Source organism: Pleurodeles waltl, chromosome 1_1 (assembly GCF_031143425.1).
Source record: "Pleurodeles waltl isolate 20211129_DDA chromosome 1_1, aPleWal1.hap1.20221129, whole genome shotgun sequence".
Lineage (NCBI taxonomy): Eukaryota > Metazoa > Chordata > Amphibia > Caudata > Salamandridae > Pleurodeles > Pleurodeles waltl.
Window position 1 is genome coordinate 820,156,562 of NC_090436.1, and position 24,068 is coordinate 820,180,629.

The window sequence follows — 24,068 nt, forward strand, 5'->3', positions numbered from 1 at the left end:
CATCATACACTGACAGGGAACAAGGGTGTGCCTGGCCTGCCAAACATGCCCCTATTTCCAATATTATAATACTGCAGGACATGCAATGTATTCATTTTATGATGAAATATTTCTATATCTAATAAACGTTATAATTAAATATAATTAAAAGTAAAAACACAGGGGCATATTTATGGAGAATTGTCGTAGGCCAGCACCGCAGATCGTCTTGCTGCGCTGGCCTATACCAATCTAAAAGTGCGGGAATGCACCATATTTATGAAATACAGTGCATTCCTGTCCTTTCCCTCTGTGCTGGTGCACAATTGGCTCCCTAACACCAACACAGGCATCCTTGCACCATGGTGCAAGGGTGCCTGCGATGTATGCATGATGGGAGACCTTCCTGCACAAAAACAGTCCTGAGAGGTGTTTTCCTCTTTCTGTGTGCAGCACATATGGAAAGAGGAAAACAACGAGGATAAATGTTTCTTCTTGTTATGCCTGCTCTGGGGAGGCGTAAGGTTTTGGCGCTGATCCAGGTTTACAAGAGTAAGTAAATCTAGGGCAGCATCAAAATCCATGGGTTTTGCATAACTTTGCGTGGCCTCATAGACAGTGGTGTAACACAACTAGAGAAAAGCAGGGGCTGCGGGGGTCTTTGTTACGCCTTTGCTCATAGATATTTTTGAAAGGCTTGCACCTCCGTAGTGTAAAAACAATAACACCCCAGCACACAGGGTGTTCATGCTTTTAGACTCCACCTCTGTACACACAGGGGCACCACAGCAGGGAAGGGGCACCACAGCAGGGCCCAACAAGTCAATGTGCGCTGCATGAGAATGGGGATAAGGAGGAGACTGGCATCAAAACCTGGAACAGATGGTTAAAAAAATCACTGACTCACCCACAAGACTAAACCTCCTCCCAGGATAAATAATAACATTCAAAATGAGAGAAAAGCATAGATAAACAAAATCACTCAAATACTTTAAAGTCTGCAGCTTGACCAAGATTCTGGTCCCAAAGTGTTCCACTGGACATTCTGGGACAGGGCGTATTTCAACAGCATCCTCCTAAAACAAATAAGAATTAAAACATGAGTTACTTCTTATTACACCTGTAAGGCTGCAAACTAAAGTTTAGGTGGGTATATCAGAATATTGTGACAAGGACAAAATATCAAAAGGTAAGATTGTATAGATTTTCTATACTTAACTCCACAAATGTACCTTACTAATACATATATCTGTAAGATACGTAGATAAAGAAGTAATGATAATAAACATTTAGCTACCTCTGTGCACTTACCCCTTTGATATTCTGTTACTGGATATCCTTGTAACAATATTATGTCTTGTCAATATTCTGTCTTTGATATTCAGTAGTACAACCACATTCCTTTTAGTATCAAATGCCAGTGCACATAGGTTTATTTTTTTTCTAAGAGCAACACTATACACATTACTTTTCTCTAGGAGTTGAGAGGTCAGTATTAATGAAATGTAATTCCTCTTTTCCATAAAAAAAATACCTATTAATTTCTTGTGCATAACATTTTGAATATTATTTGCTGTATTTTTTTTATTTTTTTCTCTTAAGAACTCGCTGCATTTCCTGAACCAATGAGGTCTATTTTGTATCAATACCTACTTGTGACTACTGCAAATGCAGCATCGCATAATAGGTTAACGCACACCATCTACACATAATAGTGTCCATGTAAGTAAATTGAAAACCAAAGTTACCACTGACTTTGTGACGCTATGCCAACCAATATTACAGGTTTGTCGCTAAGCCCACAGCAACTTTTTACCACATGGTCCCATAACCCATGCTCCATAATCCTGCTTCATTAGCATTCCTGAACACTGGAATTCAGTTAATATTTCACACCTATAAACCAGGATATATTTACTATCTTCCTTAATAAAGTGACAGAATCAACAATACATATTTGTGTTAAAATGTAATAATAGTGAGAATATGTTGCCACACAATGCTCCTCAGGATTTGCATTTCATGACATGTAAAAACATTTGTCACATAATTCTGTGAACTCAGCCACATAGTTGTGACATAGTTAAAGAGACGCTCACTGAAGGTACTGACCAGCTCCAATATGGCAGGAGCCACTTACAAAACCATCCAAACCGATGGAGATTCCCAGGCACTTGGAGACCAGTAAATCTGGAGACATCATATCCACAGTTATTGTTTAGTTCCTGTTTGAGAGAGTCAGGAGATTGGGTTCCCTTTCGATGAGTGATTTACATTTCCCATAAGGAGGTGTGTTTGCCTGAGAAAGCGCAGATGCACTTTACCAGGTTATTCATTGCCTTAGACACCCTAATAAGCACTGAAAGAGAGAATGAAGTGGAACTGCAGTGACTATGTTCATGCAAGGAGCTGTTTTTGGTTTTGTGTGTTGATTTATCCAATGGATGTGCACTACTCATTGCTAAACATTTATGGTTGCTTTCAAATTATTTGAGAGTCTCACTGTCAGCAATACAAATTTGTTTGCTTTGTCTCCTTTAAGTGTTAATTAGATATTGCTACAGTGGAATGAGATGGTCTGCAGACACCTACCTAGGCCCAAATTTGTGAACTTTGTGGCACACGGCAGCGCAGCACGTCACCTTACTGCGTTGCCCTGTGTCACCAGGAAAGGGCAGGAATGCACTGTATTTATACAATACAGCACATTCCTGTCCTTTCTCCCTGCGCGGGTGCCCGTTTGGCACCCTAGCCCCAACCCTGAAACCCTTGCACCATGGTGTAAGGGTGCCTGTGCTGCATGCAGGACTGTTTTTGTGCAGGAAGGGACACTTTCGTGCACAAAATCAATCCTCAGAGGCTTTTTCCTCTTACTATGTATGCTGCAGGATGAAACACACATGGAAAGCTGTGGCACACATAGAAAGAGGAAAAAATGAAGAGAAATAATCATATTTCTCCTCGTTACAACTCTCCTGGGAAGGTGTATATTTTTGGCGCATTCCCAGACTTACAAGTTCTTGTAAATCTGGGAATGAGTCAACATCCATGTATGTTGCATGGGAACACCCATGTAGATGCCTCCCTGTCACAGAGTAATGTACCACAGCGATTTCTGCTAAGTTACATTACTCAGGATTTATAAAGGCACACAGGGCCATGCAAGATGGCCGTGCGTGGTTTCATAAATCTCACTTAAGGTTTGTGTCGCTCTTGCCCCATGTTGCGTGGTGCAAGAGTGACGCAAGCCAGGCCATAAATATGGCCCCTAATCTTATATCTGTTTTTTAGTACATCAAGGGTGGCCGTGCGTGGTTTCATAAATCTCACTTAAGGTTTGTGTCGCTCTTGCACCATGTTGCGTGGTGCAAGAGTGACGCAAGCCAGGCCATAAATATGGCCCCTAATCTTTCAGTTGTTTCATAAATCTCACTTAAGGTTTGCGCCGCTCAGCGACGGAAGCTAGACCATAAATATGTCCCCTTGTTTTTTAACTGTTAGTACATCAAGGTTGTCAAAACCCAGGCCAATTAGATTCTAATCAGCTGCAAGAGCAAACCCAGATCCAACTTGTTTTATCACTGACAAAAAGACAATCCTTTAGTGGCATGAATCCCTGGTTAATTGCCTTACTCAGGGTTTCCCAAAATGGATGGTTTGGTTCTGCATTGAAGCAGGTGTATAGAGCGTTAAACCCTGCATTCTGAGTGATGTGCCCTGAATTTCTGCAATTTGAAGTGCTTTCAGAGAATCATGTGAGCAGAGGACAAAAAAAGGTTAATGGTGGAGATGTAATGAATGAGTTTTTCAATATGTGGTTTAATTTATCTACATTGGAACTCAATGCAAATGTAACCCCTTTCAAGCAATAACCTCCAAGTGATCTAATTGCTCAGTTGTATGCACGCAGATTCAAGAACATGACAGGGGAGACAATAATGGTGGGTCAATTTGGCTTGCAAAAGAACGAGTGCATAAAAATGTGAGAAAATCAAATTACTGTATTAAAAAATATTGGCTGCAGTGTATAGCAGGAGATCGGACTTCTGCTCCTAACTGAAGGACCCACAATAAATCAGGACCTTTTAACCCACCTCGTCCATTGTTGGATAGAGGGCAAAAAGCTCAGACTGCCTATTGGCCCTCCGTGCCTCTTCATTCTGTCTGTCGAAGTCCTCTGCGCCGACATGCTGCAACAAATTCTCCAGCCGAGCCTCAGGGGGCAGACTTCGCAGGTCAAAGTCGCACGATGTAAGTGTTGTACGACCAGAGTCACCACACAGCACCTTCGGAGGACTGCAATTTTCCTGTGCCCGTATAAACCGGAGTTAGTACACATTCTAGCAAGCAAGAGTTATTGATACTTGTGAAACTGCCAACACACTTGTGAAATTGCCACCTTCCCAGAGTGTTAAGGGACATGACCACTTAGGACAGACTCACTAAGTGACTTGGGCACCCTCCCTGTGGTGTACTAAAGAAAATATGTGCTTCATAGCATAATTTAAAATATCTCAGTGCACGATCCCTGAATTCTCAAGTATAGACTCACATTTAAAATGAATATTTATTTCACACTGTAAGATCATAGATATAGAACATGAGTTACGAGCTTTCATTTTCTTAGATGTAATTATTGTGTATTTTGCCATACAAGGCCCTCCATACCGAATATGCCAACCATTTCCCTCAATTATTGTTCAAGAAAATACAAATAAAACACATAGAAAAGAGACAGAACAAAGAGAGAAGGGATGTAACCCACCCACACAGTATCAATTTACAAGTGACTATAGAATACCACCAATGAACTCAGTAAAATTGGATTTACGAATGAGTAGGCTTAATAGTTCCACAAATAAGAACAATATTTTAGTTTGTTCATCTATAGATCCTCTAATTTTTGTTTTATACATGGCTACTCATTTTCTCAAATTTATTTGGTAGCAGATCTGCAACACTAAAAAAAAAACATTTCCCTTTCACCATAACTCTCAATAACCCACACAGAATATTTGAAAATAGACACATTTATACAATTCTCGAAAAGGCTTCTCATCAGCACAGTTAATTCATGTCCATTGAGAACTCCATTAAGAAAATGAATGTCATTTTATGTGAAGTTTTGACCCTGTAAAACAATGGAGCACGTCTTTTTGTCTCGCCTGTGACAGCGCATGCAAGAGATATTGTATGCAACAAGGGGCTTACAGCCCACCCACTGCTTAGCATTCATTGGCTTTATTGTCACTCTAATTTGATGCCTTCTAATTTCCCGGTGCCTACTGGTTTTACTTCCTCTGATTTAGGCTGGAGCATGGACCAAGTACTGATTGCTTCAAATTATTTGTTGTCCTTCCAATGATCACACTGTGACTGAGGTACTACTTTTATTTTTTCTTCTTCCCTGTCATCCTTGTTGAACCATTTGTAATTGTGCTTTACTATGCCAAATGCCTTTTAAAGAAGCCCTTTTCTCTTTGAAATAGATGTTTATTGCGACAATAGATGTTATTTGCTTTATTGTGACAGCAGATGTTATCTGCTTCCAAATGTATTTTCACTAAGACATGAACATGGGCACAATTATTTTTTATGTAATTTATTTTTTTGCAAAATATCGTATTTTTTTTCTTTTTCACGCATGCCTAGACCTATCAAGCATTGACAAAGCCAATAGGTCTCACCTTTGAGACTACTGGCTCTGCCTATTGCCTTTTTTTCATGCTGTACAGCATGGGCATTGCTGACTTTGGCAATGATCTGTAGACATTTGTCCATGCTGTATTGAATCTTTCATCATTTTTTGCTTTGTTGCTCAATCTTTACGTTATAAAGACAAAGAAAAATATGTTGGCTTCATTCCAAATACATAAGCAGCACAAATGGACATAATGGATTTGCTGTGCCTTCTAGAATAGTACAAAGTTTGCGTAATGTGCTGCTTTTGAGAGAGGTCAATGTTCTCAACACTCCAGTGACGAGATCCTGTTCTGAAGTGCTTTTAGTGCTGCTTTTACATTCTGTAATGTCACAGCAGAATATGCATTATTATTGTGGAAAAAAAAATTTCACCTTAGGAGACAACATCACCCTACTGATTCCTTCTAGGTTACTCACTGAGAGGCAGAGATTGATACCGAATCTACATTTCTGTCCGGTGATATTGTAAGGGGAACCAAATTCAGAGCCCCCAGGCCATTCAATTCTACAGCGCCTTGCTCCTGTACAAGACAGATCGTGGGGAAAGTGTTGTAGCTATTTTATAATTAGAATCATATTTGCTTATTAACAAAAACACGTTTTCAATTGAAACAATCATGCTGTGATGTACAGAACTATGTTTTCCTGTCAAACCAACTAGGCCTTAATTACATCTCAACTCCATCTTGCCTTTTGGAGCTACCATAATATTTATTGTGTGTTTATATTTCTAATTGACACAGCTTGCAGCAAAATGTACATTGATGTTTTTTGATGGCATGCTGCTCTCGAAGATCTCCAGAGGAAGCATTTAGTTACTTTTCAAGGCTCTTCTTATTCACTCACTGTTGGCTACTCATTTATGAGACTTTTCACTGTCTGTGTAACTAGATTTCTTCTGACACCTCTGATGACGTTAGGTCAGAGGGAGCTTATTATAATTCATTAGAGGGACTGTGCTAGGATGGTGGGATCATATGAGGGTTCACAATGCTGTGCTGTGATTTGACAATGTGTTCATATATTTGCTCACTTCATGCTGACTGTGAAATGTCCATTGCTTTTTGTTGTAACATTTATTATAAAAAGCCATCATTTTGGGGGTGAGCCCGATTATTTTGGGTCTCTACTAGGGATGCCGTCCATTTCTTTATTGATTTGCTGCAGTCTCTGGACTTCTTCTATTTTAAGGGCTTTTCTCATACTGCATCTACTTTAAATGCTTTATGGCAATTTATTTCTGAGCCCTGAGACTCATTTATTGAGACTATTAACATTTTTGTCTCCTGTACTGCACTTTAATATTTAAATACACGTACATTGTTTTCTAATCTACTGATTTCAAGCCTTTCTTGAGTCTATCCTTGTTTGTTGCCTTATTCGGAATGATGTCTTCAATCTTATATTTTCTCATCTCTTCTTGAGGACAACACCGTCATTGCATTGGCCCTGACACTATCATGCAGATTTTATCAGAGCTAGCACAGACAAAACCATGTCACAACTGATGCAACGGGCACTCTTTGTTGCCTACTACTTTGGCCTCTCAAGATTACCTGATAGTTCTGGCTGCAGCAATCCAGTGGTTCATCGGACTCAAACGTTTGTTTTGGAAGAGGTGTTGAGAATTCCCGCCGGGAGCCAGTTCTGGAAAAGCAGGAATTACGAACATGTCCTTGGTTTCTAAGAGAAGGAAATGCATGTGATGTCATCTCTTGTTTAAACATCAAAGGGTTCACAAGTATTACTATTGGAAAAATTACCATCTGTTTAAACTGTTTCACAGCTTGGAATGGGAGGGCTATTTTTCTTGAATTCACTAAAAGCAACACATAAGTGAACATTTAAAATACCTTGGTAGGGCCATACCACATTTAAGAGATACAAAATCATTAACATGAAGTTACTCATCCATACATTCAGTCATGAAAGGCAGTAATACAGTGTTTGAATAAAAATAAATAAAAGGAAGGTTGAAACTTTTAAAATACGAATGGAAATCCTATTTTATATGACTTATTCTGTGTTCATCAACTTACATACTTTTTGTGACACAACTAATCCCACTGGGGGCTATTCACCAAGGTATATTTACATGTGAGTACATTTACATGTGTATATTTAATTTTACACTTTGTTTTGAATTTACTACTATAGGCTATTCAGCATTAATTAGAGTAAATGTACTAGAAAATGTAGGCTTGTGTGCCCCACCCTCAGAATCCAGGGTCTGGAGCCTAATTTACACATGTGAAGTTACTATTTGCAAGTTTTCACAAGTTGGAAGGATATCCACCATCACAACGGCTATCGCCTTTTGGAAAAGTATAGTGAAAAGTTTAAAAGACCAAGAAAACAGTAAAAATATTTAAAGGTAAACCTTTAAATTCCACCTAAAGTATACAATATATATTTATTTATTATGCAGTAAATCCATTAAGAAAGGTTGTACCGGATGAACATAAATTATTTAAAAAAATCAAATTACCTTAAATTTTGAAAGTTTTATTTATTATATGTTATAATAAACTAAAAATTATGTTTTATTCATATATATTTTACTTAACAATAATTTAACTGTATTTATATTTCTAAAAAACGAAAAACTAAAATAAAATAATTTAGTTAAACATTAGCTTGTATAAGCATTTTTTGATGTCCCTGGCTCCATTATGTTCTATGAGAGGGTGAGCAGTACCAGCAGATGGCCAGCTGGAGTACACTTACTACACTTTTGGGTCTTTTTTTAAGCTGCAGTATCTATAAATGTGGAGTTTGTGAATAGCACAATGTTCTAATCTTTTGGGTGGGAGTATGTCTTCCCTAAACGTCTTGATAACCCTACCCAAACACCTCCTTACTATTCCCTTGATACCTCCTATTTGGTTGTGAAGTTCCCCATTTTCCAACCATTCTTCTTACCCCTTCCACATTTACTACTAAAACGTACAGCTACATGTATGGAGATCTCCGCAGGTGGGTGGGGATCTCCACATGCAGAAAATAGGATAGTAACAGACCTCCACATGTAGATCAATACCTAGGACTTTGTAGTGTGTTATTGGTCTTTTTGTAGTGTTACTAAACATACTACAAAATGCAGTTTGTGAATAGGCTTCATGGTCTGTTGCTGTCAAGAAAGAAATGGTTACGATATTTTGCTCTTGCCGACTGTTTGAGTGGGAATCATTGATCATCAGCACTATTCAGTGATATGAAAACTCCATCCTTGTTGTAGTATTCTTCAACCTTTGTTTTTTCTCTCTGTAAATACATATATTCTTGATCGCGAAGAGAGACATAGCTCGTATGTGGAAGCAACCTAAAATTCCCTCGATGGCGGTGTGGCGGGCGGGGGTGGACTGGTGTGCACACCAAGAAAAAACGATTTATGCCTCTCGAGGTTGTCCAAAAAAACATGACAAAGTGTGGGGTAAAAGGTGGAACTATTATGGTGTGTTAATGTAATGCTGTTTATAATGTATATAGATAAGGATCGATACGAGGAACCTGATCTGAAGACTCAACGTTTGCTGTTATCGATGTATGTCACGTGCGTACTATTTCTAAACAATAACACTTGCTTATAGAAAAAAATACATATATTCATGCACCCGAGTGTTCTGATATGTACACTTTTGAATGAACCAGTGCAATCCCTTGAAAAATTGAAATTTTGGTCTATTTCTACAAGAAACTATTTCTAAATCTGTCTTCTTGCTTTCTAGTTGGAATTCATTATTTCTATCCTAGTGGGGCTGTTCAGAAGCTATTAGGTTAATGATCTCACCCATTATGCTCTATACCGTTTCCATAATACCGCTCACAACCTATTTCAAGAAGCTTGACTCACTTCTCACTACCTTTTTACGGAAAGGAAAGAGGCCCCGCATTTCTTTGACCATGCTTAAAAAATCTAAACGGGAGGGATGTGTTCTTTTTCCTCACTGTCGTCAATATAATAAAGCCTTTTGTTTTTGCATGCTTCTTTATGGTTATGACGCAGTACTTCTGCTTTTTCCCTATTATTGCTCCACATTGAGGAATTCTTACTTTCGCCCTTTTCTTTTTCTGAAATTGTTTCGTTTTTCTTGAAATCTTTGATAGCTAATCACTCAGTGTTCAAGCATACCTGCTCATAGGTATTGTCTTATTCTCTGTCTTCCTTTTCTTTGTATCCTTTCTCCTTACCTACCCATAAAACTAACAAAGGCTTTACTCTTATTTGGTTACTTTTCAAGTCAGTTGTTTTTAAATAGCATGCTTTAATGATAGAGATATTATCGTTGCTTGTTTAATGGATTTTATTGTTGCCTTTGAATATTGCCTCGTTATCTAAATTAAGCTTTTTAAACTCAAAATAATTTTGCAGCATTTACCAACAAGGGCCCTCATTCATAAACTCAAATTAGGACCTACATTTAAGTTTGCAACCTAATTTACCAAATTTACAACTGTCAGGAGTTTACAAGGGATTCCTGGCGGGCTTAAGCCCATTTGCGAGCAAAGAGAGCTCCAGCATGATTGTGGATTTCTCAACACCTGTAAATTGAATGGGAATATGGGCATCCGAGCAATTCCAAGACATGGCTAGGCCTGGACGTTTGCAAAAGCCCAAAAACAACTATGTTGGTGGGCATCCACGGACTCCGCATCTCTTTCTAGTCTTAAAGCGTGAGACTTTTCTAGTCTTAAAGGGTCAGACTTTTGCTGTAACACAGAGCTGGCATAAATTCATTTTCAATGTGTAAACAGAAATGAAACACCCCCAGTTTTGGATGAGGTATCGTTGAAGATGTATCCCCATGGAGAAAAATATACTTCCCTTTGAAAAAAGGTTTTTAGTGTGCATTTGCATAGGTGATCCTACTCCCACTTTGCACAGTTCTCTACTAAGGACAGGTCTGCACGTAGGGGATGGGCATCCAATTGTTAAATCACAAGACTTCGGAGGAATCCTCATGAAAACCTGCACCTGGTTCAGCATTCCATGTGGATTCGTTGCAATTTTTGTGAATTACAGAAAGTAGTAATTGTGTTATGCCTAACTAGCAAATGTATAAGAGGGATTCCGGTGACATCATAAACCACAGGGCTAAAGGTCAAGTGGTTTATAAATGTCGCTGTAACACTGAGATTGTGGCGTAGTTACATTGAAAAAGCTGTTTTCTTCAAATTGCAGCTAAAACGTGTAATGATTGCAACTAGAATATTTAAGCTTATCTTCATGAATAAATTGTTGATAATACATTGGTCAGTGGAGACGGCCAAAGTAATTATGTCATGCTGTGGCTGCAGTGTTAATCACATAATTATGGATTTACCTTTGCCACACAATTCGCGTCATAACTTATAAAAATAGCAAATTTTATGAAAAAATGTTACTTCAGGCTAAAATAAATGAAAATAAAACTAGTAGAAAATGTGCTATACAATTTGCATTTTTGCCACATAGTTAAGAAAACCTTAATACATAATTTGCTCCTCCATGTCATATAATCCTGGTAACATAGACAAAATTATGTTCTGCACCGTCCTTTTGGGGGTATCAGTATGATGACAAAATCCATCTCAACTTCTACTTATTAGCTTTTTGTCATTTTGGCCTTGTTTTACTCCAAAAAATATAATCTATTTTTCTAACTTGGTGTGAAGTCTTTATTTGGTATTTTCACTTTGTTACTGTCTAAAGTATTGAACAAATACTTTACACATTGCCTCTTAAATTAATCCTGACTGCTCTTTGCCAAGCTATTCGAGGGTGAGCAAAGATTAATTTAAGGTATTTATCTGACTTACCCTGGCTAGGATTGTGGTCCCTACTTGGACAGGGAGCACACCTCTGCCAACTAGAGACCCAATTTCTGACACTGGTGATCAGCAGTGAGGATAGGACTTGTATGTTTGCAGTGCCTTACAGTAATTTGGTGCACATTGCTATCTAAGACCAATTGAATCAATCATCTCTGATCCTCACTGGCATCTGTTTTTCCCTATTCTCTCTAATTGGCAATTTTTACTTTCAAATTCTCCCTCATTGGCATTTTTTTCCTGAAATCACATCTCTGACTAGAAATTCTACGTCTAAACCTACAAAAATGGATTCCAAGCTGGCCAAACCTAAGGAGTACATGGCAGCCCAGCTCAGAGATTTCTGCAAGGACTTTGGGCTTCCTGTAAAGAGCTCCAGCATGGAGGTGGAGCTGCAAAAGGCACTGAGAGCCTGGTCAGAAGCAAATGCTGCATTGAATGTGGACCTAGAGGAAGAGCAGGATATGGAGGATTATTTGGACTAAGGCCCAGAGACGGGTCTTGGGCTGCTACCTCTGGAGTAGGGGACAACATCCTTCCACTGTTAGAGATTCAACCTGGGTGGAGAGCAGAGTGTCACAGAGGTCTGTCCCCAGAGGATCTGGAGGACAGGCGGATGGAGAGGAAATTGAGATTGGAGCTCGCTAAGCTCAAATTGGAGAAAGACTTGGAGGAGAAAAGGTTGGCCAAGGACACAGAAGAGAAACAAATGGCTTTTGAGGAAAGGGAAACTACTTCTGGCCCATGAGCTCAGTATGAAAGAGCTGGATGTTAAGGCCAGGCAGGCTGCGTCCAGCAGTGATGGTTGCAGCATACCATCAGTGTCTGCGTTTGAGGTGAGGGTCTGCATCCCAAAGGATTTGGTGTCTAGTTATGTGGTGGGGGATGACATAGACAAATGGTTCATGACCTATGGGGTGGCTCTCAAAGTGTACAAGGTCCCTGAAGAGTATTGGGGGTCGTGGTAGCTTGTGGAGGTATATGCCCATGGTGGGAAGGGATACACTCCTGACACTAGAAGCAGGAGACAAGACACAGTACTCTTCCATGAAGGCTATACTCATCAACAAGTTTGGAATAACTCCAGAGAAGTACAACCAGAGGTTCAGGAAGAGCCACAAACTCCCTACACAAACCTGGGGTGGAGTTTCTAGATTTTTCTAGCCAGTCGTGGAAGGGCTGGGTGAGGGGCAGCAAACTTTTATGGGCTGTACAGTCTGATTCTGAGAGGGCACATGCTTGAAGTTTGTTTTGCAGAACTTTGCCAGCACCTAGTGGATAGCAAGCTGTCTGACCCCAGGAAGCTTGCTGAAGAGATGGACCTCTGGGTCAGCACCAGAGTGTCCACAAAGACATCTGGGGGGACTCCTGAAAGGGTGGTAAGGGCTCCCACCAGATGGAAGGGGGGGGAGATAAAAAGAAGGAGAACTCTCAAGGCCCCCAAAATGGTTTTCAGGGGATGGGCCCCATACCCAATCTGGTCACCAGAAAAATAGCTTCCCTGACAACAGCGAGTACATACCTTCCAAGTGCTATGAGTGCTTTGAATATGGGCATGTCAAGCGGGATCCCAAGTGCCCAACAAGAGAACCTCCTCCCACTGGAGGGAGGATTCCAGGAGCGCAACTGTAATGCTTGGGGAGGAGCTTGCCCCAGTTAGTGGGAGGTAACTTACTAGGATTACCATAGTGTCCCTGGGTGACACGGAGATGGTCCAAAGACCCGTTGCCATCCAATACTGCCAAGAATAGGCAATAGGTTACCATCAGTGGGCAAAGTGTGGAGGCTCTGAGGGATACAGGTACCAGTATTATGATGGTAAGGAGTCACCTGGTTCCCCCAGAGCAGACTTTACCCAATGTATTCCACCAGGTTGTGGTGGCAGACAACTGTGAGGGTCACTGCCCAGAAACCCTTGATCCCTTTGAGTGAGGGGGATCTCAGGTCTTCTGTAAGTAGCTGTAGGCTCTGCCATGCTTGTGGACTGTTTGCTAGGGAATGACCTAGAGCACACTGCTTGGAAGGAAGTGGTGCTCAGGTCACACCTGGAAATGTTGGGGATACCTGTGTGGGTTTGTGCTACCATCAGGTCCATGGCTACCCAGAGAGGAAATCAAAAAGGTCTGGAGCCTGGAGCAATGGCCCATACAGCTGCTAAGTTAAGGAAGGGTAAGGGGAGTGGAGGACCAGCCCCTTAGTGTCTCCTACCTGAGGTGGATGGGGTGCCCACGGTGCCCACGGAGGCTACCCCAGACCACAGTGGAAAGGACAGAATCTCCCTTGGTGACTTACCAGATCCTGCTGGATGGCAGGTAGAAGGAGGACACACCAGGGAGGACTTCTGCAAAGCTCAGAGGGTGTGCCCAGCCTTGGAGAGTATGAGGCAACAGAGGTGATGCCTCTGGTAATTGCCACATTTACTAGGAGGACAACCACTTGTACAGAGAGCCTAAGGAACGGGCGTGGCACAACAAGGGCCTTGGAGGTCCCACAATGCTACCGGTCCTTCTCACTGGGACATCTTACCCAGGACAAGACCTTTGCAGGCGTGTCCCTCACTTTTACTACCCCAGAAGAGAAGGTCTTTACCAGGCCAGGCCAGTGAGAAGACAGGACAGAGCTAAAGGCTTTCCTGTCTCCCTTACCTGTCATTGGCACCCCCTTCGAGATGGTAGGTATTGACACTGTAGGGCCCTTGGATCACCAGACCTCTTCTGGTTACAGGTACAGCCTGGTTCTGGTGGATCACACCACTAGGTACCCAGAGGACATACCTCTGAGGGCTACTACTGCACCTGCAGGGCTAGGGCCCTGATGGGGATCTTTATTCGAGTGGGTTTCCTCTAAGACGTGGTGTCTGACAGGGGCACCAACTTCATGTGTGCTTTTATGCAGTCAATGTTGGAGTGTGGAGTTACTTATAAGTTCTCCACCCACTATCATCCACAAACCAATGGGATTGTTGAGAGATTTAACAAGACCCTGAAAGGCATGATCAGGTGCCTACCTGAGGCTCTGAGGCATAAGTGGGACGTCCTTCTGCCATGCCTACTTTTTGCATACAGAGAGTTGCCACAGAAGAGGGTTGGGTTATTCCCCTTTGAGCTTCTGTATGGGCACCCTGTAAAAGGACCTCTCAGCCTGGTAAAGCAAGAGTTGGAGCATTCTCCCAGGGAACCTCCCCTGGATTTAGTGAACTACATACTGGCCTTCTGCAGCCAGATGGCCAAGTTATGGAGGCAAGCTTCAGACAACTTAGAGGCCAGCCAGGAAGTAGTGAAGCAGTGGTATGACAGCAGCTCATGTGGACTTACAACGTGGACAGAAACTGTGGGTGGTGGAGCTGAGGGGCCCTCCAACACAATTTGACTGGGCCTCATTTTGTTGTTGAGTGGAAGGGGGAGGCTACCTACTTGGTGGATCGCAAGATTCCCATGCACCCCTTAAGTGTTATCCACCTCAACCGTCTCAAGCCCATGCCGTTGGGGGCAGATGGAAGGGAGAAGGAGGAGCATGAGCCTCTATCTGACCTCTTAGGCTCCAAAGGCAAGGATGGGTCAGTGGAAGGTGTGAACTTCTCCCCTACTCTGACTCCTGAACAGCAGAGGAACTGTCAGCAGTTGCTGGGACAGTTCTCCTCTCTGTTTTGCCTCACTCCTTTGGTTAAACACATGTGTACCCACGACACGGACACAGGAGACAGCTTTCCTGTCAAGAATACAATTTACCAGCTGTCAGACAAAGTGAGGGACATAATTAAGGAAGAGGTTTCCAAAATGCTGGAAATGGGAAGTCCTTCCAGTAGCCCCTGGTCCAGTCTTGTGGTGCTGGTACCAAAGGCTGCCCCAAAGGGCACTAAACCAGAACTCAGGTTCTGTGTAGTCTATAGGGGGCTCAATTCAGTCACCAAAACTGATGCTCATCCAATCCCATGGACAGATGAGCTAATTTTCAGATTAGGGCTGCTCAGTTCCTGAGTACTTTTGACCTTTCTTTAGGATACTGGCAGATAGCCCTAACTCAAGGAGCAAAGGAAAGTTCAGCCTTCTCCACCCCAGAGGGCGACTACCAGTTTAGGGTAATGCCCTTTGCTCTCAACAATGCCCCTGCCACCTTCCAGGGGCTGGTAAACCAAATCCTGCCTGGGATGGAGGCCATAAGTGCTGCATACCTGAATGACATAGCTATCTTCAGAAACAGCTGGAATGACCATCTCTTCCACCTCCAGGAAGTTCTGCAGGCCTTTCTCATCATCTCCTCTGCTCTTCGCATTAGATCCTTGACGCTGACGCAGACCTCCATACAAGGTACTCTTTCAGCAGGCCAAAGTTGGACACAAAAGCAGCACAAACTTGCAAAATACAATTGTATTTTGTGAGTTAGCGCCGTTTTTGCGTCAAAAAGCGGCACAAATGTGGTGCTAAAAAAGTAAAAATATGGGCCTCAGTTTCTAAGCACTACAATTTCAGATATTATTTAAAAATTAATATCTGGACTTTTACCTATTGGATGTTTGTCATTTTCATCTTGATTTGCTGCTAAAAAAATATAAACTATCTTTCAGAACAACAGTATGGTTTGTGTTCATTTGAGAGGGGGAGTGAGAGTTTCCGAAATACAGATGAAGAGCATACAAAGGGCAGCCTACAGCATTATTCACAAGGTGTTTAGAGTTCATTATAGTGGTTACTGTTCGGGAGGATCATCATGCAAAATACCACTAGGGTATTTAATTTTTCCTGTTAACGTAATTCGTTTTTTAGCAAAGCAATTGCTACTCCATGTTTTGCAGCAGCGCTGTAAAGGGTACTTTTATTTGAAGCCTGTTTAAAAATCAGAAAGGGAAGAATGCTTTCTCTCCTCTTTAAATTACTCAAGGAAGTGTGGCTGTTCCAGTTTATACATGGAGCTGAGTGTGATTATTGTCATCTCTGAAACATGCTTATGTGAGTCGTACATATGCAGCCTATAGATAAAGTGAGATTAAGTGATAAGTATACTGTTGCTCAGCAAAAAGAGTGCCGAGGCTGAAGTATGTCTTCTGATCCTGAAATATATTTTTGTTTTTGCACTCTTCTTGGTCTTGAAGGACAGTAATGATTTTACGAAAATGCCTATTTATTTGTTCGAGGAGCTTTTGTCACACACATCACTTTTTGAATCTGGCTTGTTCTCACAGATCCACCAATAGTACATTTAGCGCTGGAAAACTAGAAGGCACTCACTAAGGTATTCCATGCCTGCAATACGTTAATGCATCATTAGGGAGAGTTTGAATTTGGCCTTATTTTGAATGACTGAAAGGGTGACTGCTTACATTAGATCATCTATAGGGAAAATACATGCAGAAGAGCCCAGACAAGATGATCCTGACCTTTGCCACCATAAAAGAGAAAGTTGTTTAATCAGTGATCCAAAGAATGACTACTAGGATGTTTATTTATAAAAATGTATCCTGGTTATGATAACTTTTGGAAGACTAATATACATTTTGTGTAACTTAATTAGGATCCAAATTGTGTGGGATGTCATTTTTTCATTATGTACTGTCCCTCACCATCAGGCTATACCCGGCAGTAACGGATAGTAAAGAAAAAAGGCATCTGTCTGCCAACTCTAAATGGGGTGAATGAATGGTCACATGGCTTACCTCTGACAACCCCTACTACCTTCGGCCACTAGAAGGTTTACATCGAGGGATTCAATTTTACTCTGGTAGTGTAAACTTGATAGACCGCCCATCTTTAAATCAGGCAGGCAGACCAAGAGTTAGGTGGAGAGGGTACACTTGCAACAGAATACCCTGATAGCCACATTCTAAATCAGCCCCTTAGTTATGTTATGTTAACCATTTTTCAGTGGGGGATTACTAGTAAGGTGTCCTGGTTCTGTTGACTGTTTACAACAAAATGAATATAAACACATATATTTTTGACAGTTTCCTACAGGCCAGATGATTATTGGTTACATGTAACTGTTTTGGTATAATCGGGGATGCTGCATATGAAAAGGATCTGCTGCGTCGTCTCATTCTCTTGATAGTTGGAAATGTTATGAGGCAAGCATATGAGGAAAGCAATTTATGTGATGGAACATAGAGCTTTTGTTCTTGACAAATTTAGGACAAGGGACATTGATGGATTTTTGCCAGATTGTAAGGTTTTTAAAACTAATCCTTTTTCAACGGGCAGATAAATTAATTAATCTAAATATTTAGAGATCATGATATTCTGTTAAAGATTCATCTCAATTCTGGCTGCCCTTTGTTAAATGATCTGCGTTTTATGTACTACATTCTCAATTGGAGCTAGATACAGGGAGTTACACCAATCCAGCAAAGATCCTGCTGTAGCCTCTATGACAGAGAACATATGCTCTGGAGAAAGTCTAGCAATTACTTTACTCATTTTCTTTAAAGGAACAAAGTTGGTAGAAATAACTTTGGTGATTTGCCTGGAGCAATTGAGTTCATCGTCAAATATGAACTCAGGATTGTGAACAGCATTTACAGATGTTCCACAAGTCCTAGAGATCTTGGCCACCAGTGTTTCGTCCAAACTAAATGAGAGCCTTGTATTATCAGTACCTCTAGCTTGTCGGAATTCAATTTTAGACACTTCTCCCTCATCTAGGTAGCTATTGAGTCCATACAGATGGTAAACCTAGCCAGCTATTGGTCTCCTTCCATTCAAAGGATGATCTTCGTATCATCTGCATATGTCATTACATCTAGAACAAGTGATTTAATTAGTCCAACTAGGTGAGCAGCAGATACATATGACAACTTGGGGCTGAAAGATGACCCTTGGGCAACCTCAAATTCTACCAGGATCTTATTGGATGTTAAAGGAGGTAAGGAACCACAGCACAGTGGTTAGACAAAAATCCCTTCAGCCAATGTAATGCCTGGGCATTTACACCAATTCCTCTTAAACATATATTGAGAATGGAATGAGAATCTGTGTAAGAGGGTGTGGATAGATCAGGTAATATGAGAGACGCTATTTCTCCTCTATCTGTATCATCTGCAGCCTATTCATCTCTGCATAAACACAAACTCTGTCCAATGATAAGCTACAAAAACGTGTTTGGAAGTCACCTAGCTTATGATTATCCAAGACAAACTTGGATAATTTGAGATTGGCAAACTTCTCTGCCACTTTAAACATAAAAAGCAGTAGGGCAATTGGGCAAGAGTAACTATGGACCATAGGATCCCTGAAGGTTTGTTTTCAGTGCTGGCCTAACAATGGCTTTTTTCCAGTCTAAGGAAAATGTTCCATGCTGAAAAGTGAGACTGATAATATTAGTCATATGTGGAGCTATTGTTTCCATGGCCACTTGAATGATTTTTGCAGGGCATAGATCTACCAAAATTGAGCCAAACTGCAGCACGCTTTGAGTAGTGTCACCTTCACCTTTTCAAGAAACAAATGCAGCAGTATACTCTACTATATCCCTGTAAGTAAAAATTATTAGAAATTAAGTTGACCTTATCTGAGAATTAAGTGATGATATCACATAGCTCCACTACATGTTCAATTTTGTTGACATGGCAAGGAGAGTTTCCTGTCTCATTAATGATTAAAACAAATATTTGGACTTATTATTGACTGATTGAATCTTGTTAGCTAGGGTGACCATTTTAGTTTCTTTAATTTGCTTTTGATATTTTATAAGAACTCAACGTATTTACTCTTTTCATTGCATTGATAACTTTTACGCCACTCTTTTTCTAGTGCTTTTCATTTATATTTATTTAAACATAGGCCATCCTTATACCACACTGCTGACGGATGCTTCTGGTGCCTCCTGCTCATCTTTAAAGGGGCAATAGAATTCATAACTCTTTGCACCCAGTGTTTAAATGTTTTACCTCTAAGTCAACATCTCTCACCTTGTCAGGTTCTATTATTTCCTTTATTCTGTAATTATTACTTTCCTCAATTAACCTTGATAGTGCTTGGACTGGGAGGGCGGAGTTACTAATATTTCACGCCATACAACATAACAAGGCAACTTGTTACCTTGTGTGAAAGGGAAAAAGCAGAAATTTGCCATATCTACTAAGTTATGTTGCACTTCTGCTCTCTCCTGGCACACTGTGTGCTGCCTAGCACAAATGCAGGCACCCTTCTGCCATGCTGCACTGGTGCCTGCATTATGGACAGGACTGTTTTTAACAATCATTAGAGGTGTACAGCCTGACAGATACTGGCGGATGGGTTACTCCGTCACAACGGTCATAGATATCTCATCCGCCAAAATGTAAAACCCATTATTTCCAATGGGATTTAGATTTTGGCGGACGGGATATCCGTCACCGTTGTGATGGAGTAACCCATACGACAATAACTAAATCAGGCCCTTAGTCCTCTTTCTATGCATGAACACATAAAATGAACACTAACACATGCACTTGGAACAATCCTAATATATGCAGAATCAGTGGCTCTCCTGTCAATGGAAATTAATCCTCTGTTACTGCGACTGCCTCATCATTTCAATACTGACTAGCAGAAACGCTTGGCACTGACAATCCATCTTTTATTGAGATGAGGCCATCGTGTTGGATATGGGCATATACAAGCAGACCAAGAAAAACACTGTGATTAGAAAAAAAACAAGGAAGAGCCTAAGACAGATAAAATGTATCTTTTTTATCTATTGACCTTGATGGCATAAGTGAGCAAGCACACCTACCAAACGGTGTGTATTCTTTCGGTAGCCCCTTACGTGAGAGTGCCGGTAAGGTCCAGGAAAGACAGTGCTAATTTGTGCTTTTTGTTTCCGGTGCGGAGCACCGGCACTTATTTTTGAGGGCCGGTGCTTATTTTTATGCCTCAAGCACTTGCTGCGAGCAAAAGACACATATGAGAAAGACAGAGGAAGAGAAAAAAAAAAAGCGTCACAAAGGGAGAAAGCAGAAAGCTGCCAGAATGACCTGAAGGGGCAGAAAGTGGCTGTAAATTGATTAAAAGAGGCCCGAGATGCTTCAGGTTTACGCTGCCTCGGTATTCAGTGTTCGCACATTTAATTGCAGCAGCCGCGTGTTTAAGAGGAGGGCTCTGGGCACTGGCACGTTTTTAATTACAAATTAAGCACTGAAGAAAGATGTAGCGCAGTGTGTGACAATTCTGGTACTGATGCCAAGGCTATGTTTGGAACACTTACTGCACAAAAGGCCTTTGTGCCCCATGCACACACACGATGTTTCTGCTTGGAAAGCCTCCATCAAATTTCCTTAAAATCTAATTTCAAGAAAATACATTCTTATTCGAACGCCTACTAGAGAGAATTATAACAATACAAGGAGCTACACCAGGTATCCAGACAATTAGCAGAATAACTTACTTTCTGTTTACAACCAGCCAGTCGCGAATATAGGTCTCTACGCAGTCCTTGACGTGTAGGTCCAGATCAGCCCTGCAGGGATAACAATAAAGAGACATGTTTCAGCTGGAACAAAAATGCCTTAGCCCAGGGACAGAATACTTACTGAAGCAGGATGCAGAATTCTACGGCCTACTGACACCAGCAGTGAGTTCTGTGAGGCGTGCAGGGCTCTGACTGCCAGGCCTGGCTGACTGCTGACAGGCAGCCACTGGCGTTCATTTAGTACTTTCAACTAGTGAGCCACTGCGCGTCAAAAGTCAAAACCACAGGCTGCACACACTCGAATATTGCTTTATTTACGTGGAAAGAGAGAGTGGAGATTTGACACTACAAGTCGCAGCATGTGAGGGAATTTTCAATTCGTACTCGCACCTTAAGGAAGGTCAGGTGAGAGGAGGCCGATTACCTCATAAGTGCAGTCCAACCAGAGGCTTCGTACTGGGAACACTGCTCGTACTTTCGAATTCTTTTATACCTTCCCAGAGAGTGAACAATAGAAGCAAAGAAAAGAGCTGTTATTTGACATGGCTGTGTTGCTCTTGTACTCTGTCACCCAGCCACAACACTGCCAAGTTCCTTGTTTTTGCCAATGCAAACATCAGTGTTACGGACATACATAAGTTAATTCAATGTTACACTGTTCGGGATTTTGTTGCAGTGGTTGCCAAGGCTACTTAATTAAGTCACCAAAATCTATTAAAAAACTGGTGTTTATTCTATCTTATTAGAAATCAAAATATTTTCATCTGACAATGTTGGGCTCACATAACTTCATAGTAGAAAAAACCCGAAGTCAGTGATTAATAACAAAACATTTTTGACTGGCACTATTACATGCTCTTTGTGGTAAGGATGGCAGAGCTTGATGCAAACATGGTTTCCCACCGTATTATGAAAGCAGGTTTATGGAGGTGGTAGAATAATTATGTATTATTTTTGTGTTGCATTTTATTGTTGTAGGAGGCTGGCCTGCTTTGTAGTATACACCTTATACCAAGTCCAGTTATCCCTTATTAGTGAAATGTAGTCAGTGTCTAGAAGCCACGCTGCCTAGGGGCAGCTGTAGCTGAGCAGCCAAGGCTTATATAGGAGACATGCAAAGCTCTTGAAAGATCACTGTACTCACACAGTACTCACACACATGAAAGAAAATACTCAATGTTACAAAAATAAAGGTAATTTATTTTTAGTGACACAATGCCAAAAATACCTTAGAGACTACACTGCCTTAGGGGGTAATTAATGTACACAATATATACACTAGAATGCAGAAATAGCTGTAAAACAGTTAGAAAACAGAGCAAATTGTGAAAATCACAATAGGTTGCAAAGGGCCTAGGGGGAAAACAAACCATAAACTAAAATAGCGGAATGCGAAAGAAGGTGTCCCACCTAAGCAAGGGTAGCGTGTAGAGGGGCGCTGGGAGTAAAAAGTAAGTAATGGAACCCACCCCAGAGCCCAGGAAAACAGGAGTAAATCACAGCAAGTTTCCTAGAACACACAAGAAGTTGTGATAGAAGGTTATGCAAGAACCAGAAGAGACTGCAAGACACCAACAAAGGATTCCTGGAACTGAAGACCCGTGGAAGAAGGGGACCAAGTCCAAGAAGCACTGAAGAGTCCAGGGAGAATAGGAGCCCCTGCTAACCTGGATGAAGGTGCAAAAGAAGAACCACTTGTAAGAAGACAAAGTCAGTTATGCACCCAAGAAGACAGATGCAGGTTCCTGGTTTGTGCAGAAGATGTCGCACGCCGGACGGATGATTGCAGACTGGTTTGCGTGCTGGATTACGCCAACAAGCATTGGCACATGCAAAGCTCGCGGTTAGCGGAAAATGGAGCTGCCTGGGACCAGGAGGGACCTGGTGGCCTCTACCCAGGAGGGGGAGGCAGGGGGGACTCTCAACAACTCAGAGAGCCCTCAGAAGATCAGGCAGTGTGCACAGGAGTCCCACAGCACGGAGACAAAGAAGGTGCAAATGGAGGCCCACGCAGAATGACACAAAGAGATCCCACGCCGCTGGAGAACCACTAAGGAAGCTGTGCGTCACAGGATGGAGTGCTGGGAGACTAAGCAGTGCAGTGCATGAAGAACTTCTGGGAAGGTCACACACAAGCCTTGGCAACTGCAAGTCACGCGGTGCACGGGGGTACTGTCTTGCATGGGAAGGCAAGCCCTTACCTCCACCAAAGTTGGACAGCTGGACCTTGGGACTGTCAAGGTCACTTTAGTCCACCACCCGTGTTGCTGGATCCACGCTCGTCATGAGGAGAGGAGACCCACGCCACCGGTCGTCGCTGCTGAGAGGTGCCTGCTGAAGCAGGGAAGTGACTCCATTACTCCACTGGAGATTCCTTTGGTTCTTCTGGTGCAGGCTGAGGACAGGCAGTCCTCAGAGGATGCATGACCTGGAAACAGTTGTAGTTGCTGACAGGAGCTGAAGATACAATGTTGCAGAAGTCTTCTTTGTTGCAGTTTGTAGAGTTCCTGGAGGGTTCAGCTGCGGTTCCATCGGCAGAAGATGAAGTAAAGGATGCAGAGGATTCCTGCTGGAGTCTTGCCATCCGAATCTGCAGAAACACTCAGGAGAGAGACCCTAAATAGCCCTGAAAGGGCGATTGATCAGCTACACAGGTAAGCACCTATCAGGGGATCAGAGGAGGGCTCTGATGTCACCTGCTGGCACTGGCCACTCAGATGCTCCCAGAGTGCCCCACCACCTTGGAATCCAAGATGGCAAAACCCAGAGACACTCTGGAGGAGCTCTGGCACCACCCCTGGGGTGGTGATGGACAGGGGAGTAGCCACTCCCCTTTCCTTTGTCCAGTTTCGCACCAGAGCAGGGACTGGGGGTCCCTGAACTGGTGTAGACTGGATTATGCAAGGAGGGCACCATCTGTGCCCTTCAAAGCAATTCCAGAGGTTCTAGGAGGCTACCCTCCCATGCCTGTAGCACCTATTTCCAAAGGGAGAGGGTCCTTAGGGACCCTTCTCCCTAAGGAAATGCTTTGTTCTGGCTTCCTGGGCTTGAACTGCTCAAGCAACAGGGGGGCAGAAGCCTGTCTGTGAGGTGGCAGCAGCTGGAGCTGCCTGGAAAACCTCAGAAGGCTGGTATGGCCGCACTGGGGGTCCATTGTGGAGCCCCCAGAGTGCAGGGGATTGTGCAACCAATACTGG

At 42.1% G+C, this 24,068-nt stretch overlaps 1 protein-coding gene across 2 annotated transcripts in view; it reads right to left on the reverse strand.

The window, feature by feature from the left end:
• Positions 1-24,068, reverse strand: part of DOCK8 (dedicator of cytokinesis 8) — a 709,540-nt gene that overhangs the window by 493,081 nt on the left and 192,391 nt on the right. For both annotated transcript variants that reach the window (XM_069228642.1, XM_069228651.1), the window contains 4 exons: positions 20,848-20,919; positions 7,239-7,365; positions 4,074-4,286; positions 970-1,055 (listed from right to left, as the gene is read on the reverse strand). In XM_069228642.1, coding sequence (XP_069084743.1) covers positions 970-1,055; positions 4,074-4,286; positions 7,239-7,365; positions 20,848-20,919 — 498 coding nt within the window. The remainder of the gene's footprint in view (positions 1-969; positions 1,056-4,073; positions 4,287-7,238; positions 7,366-20,847; positions 20,920-24,068) is intronic.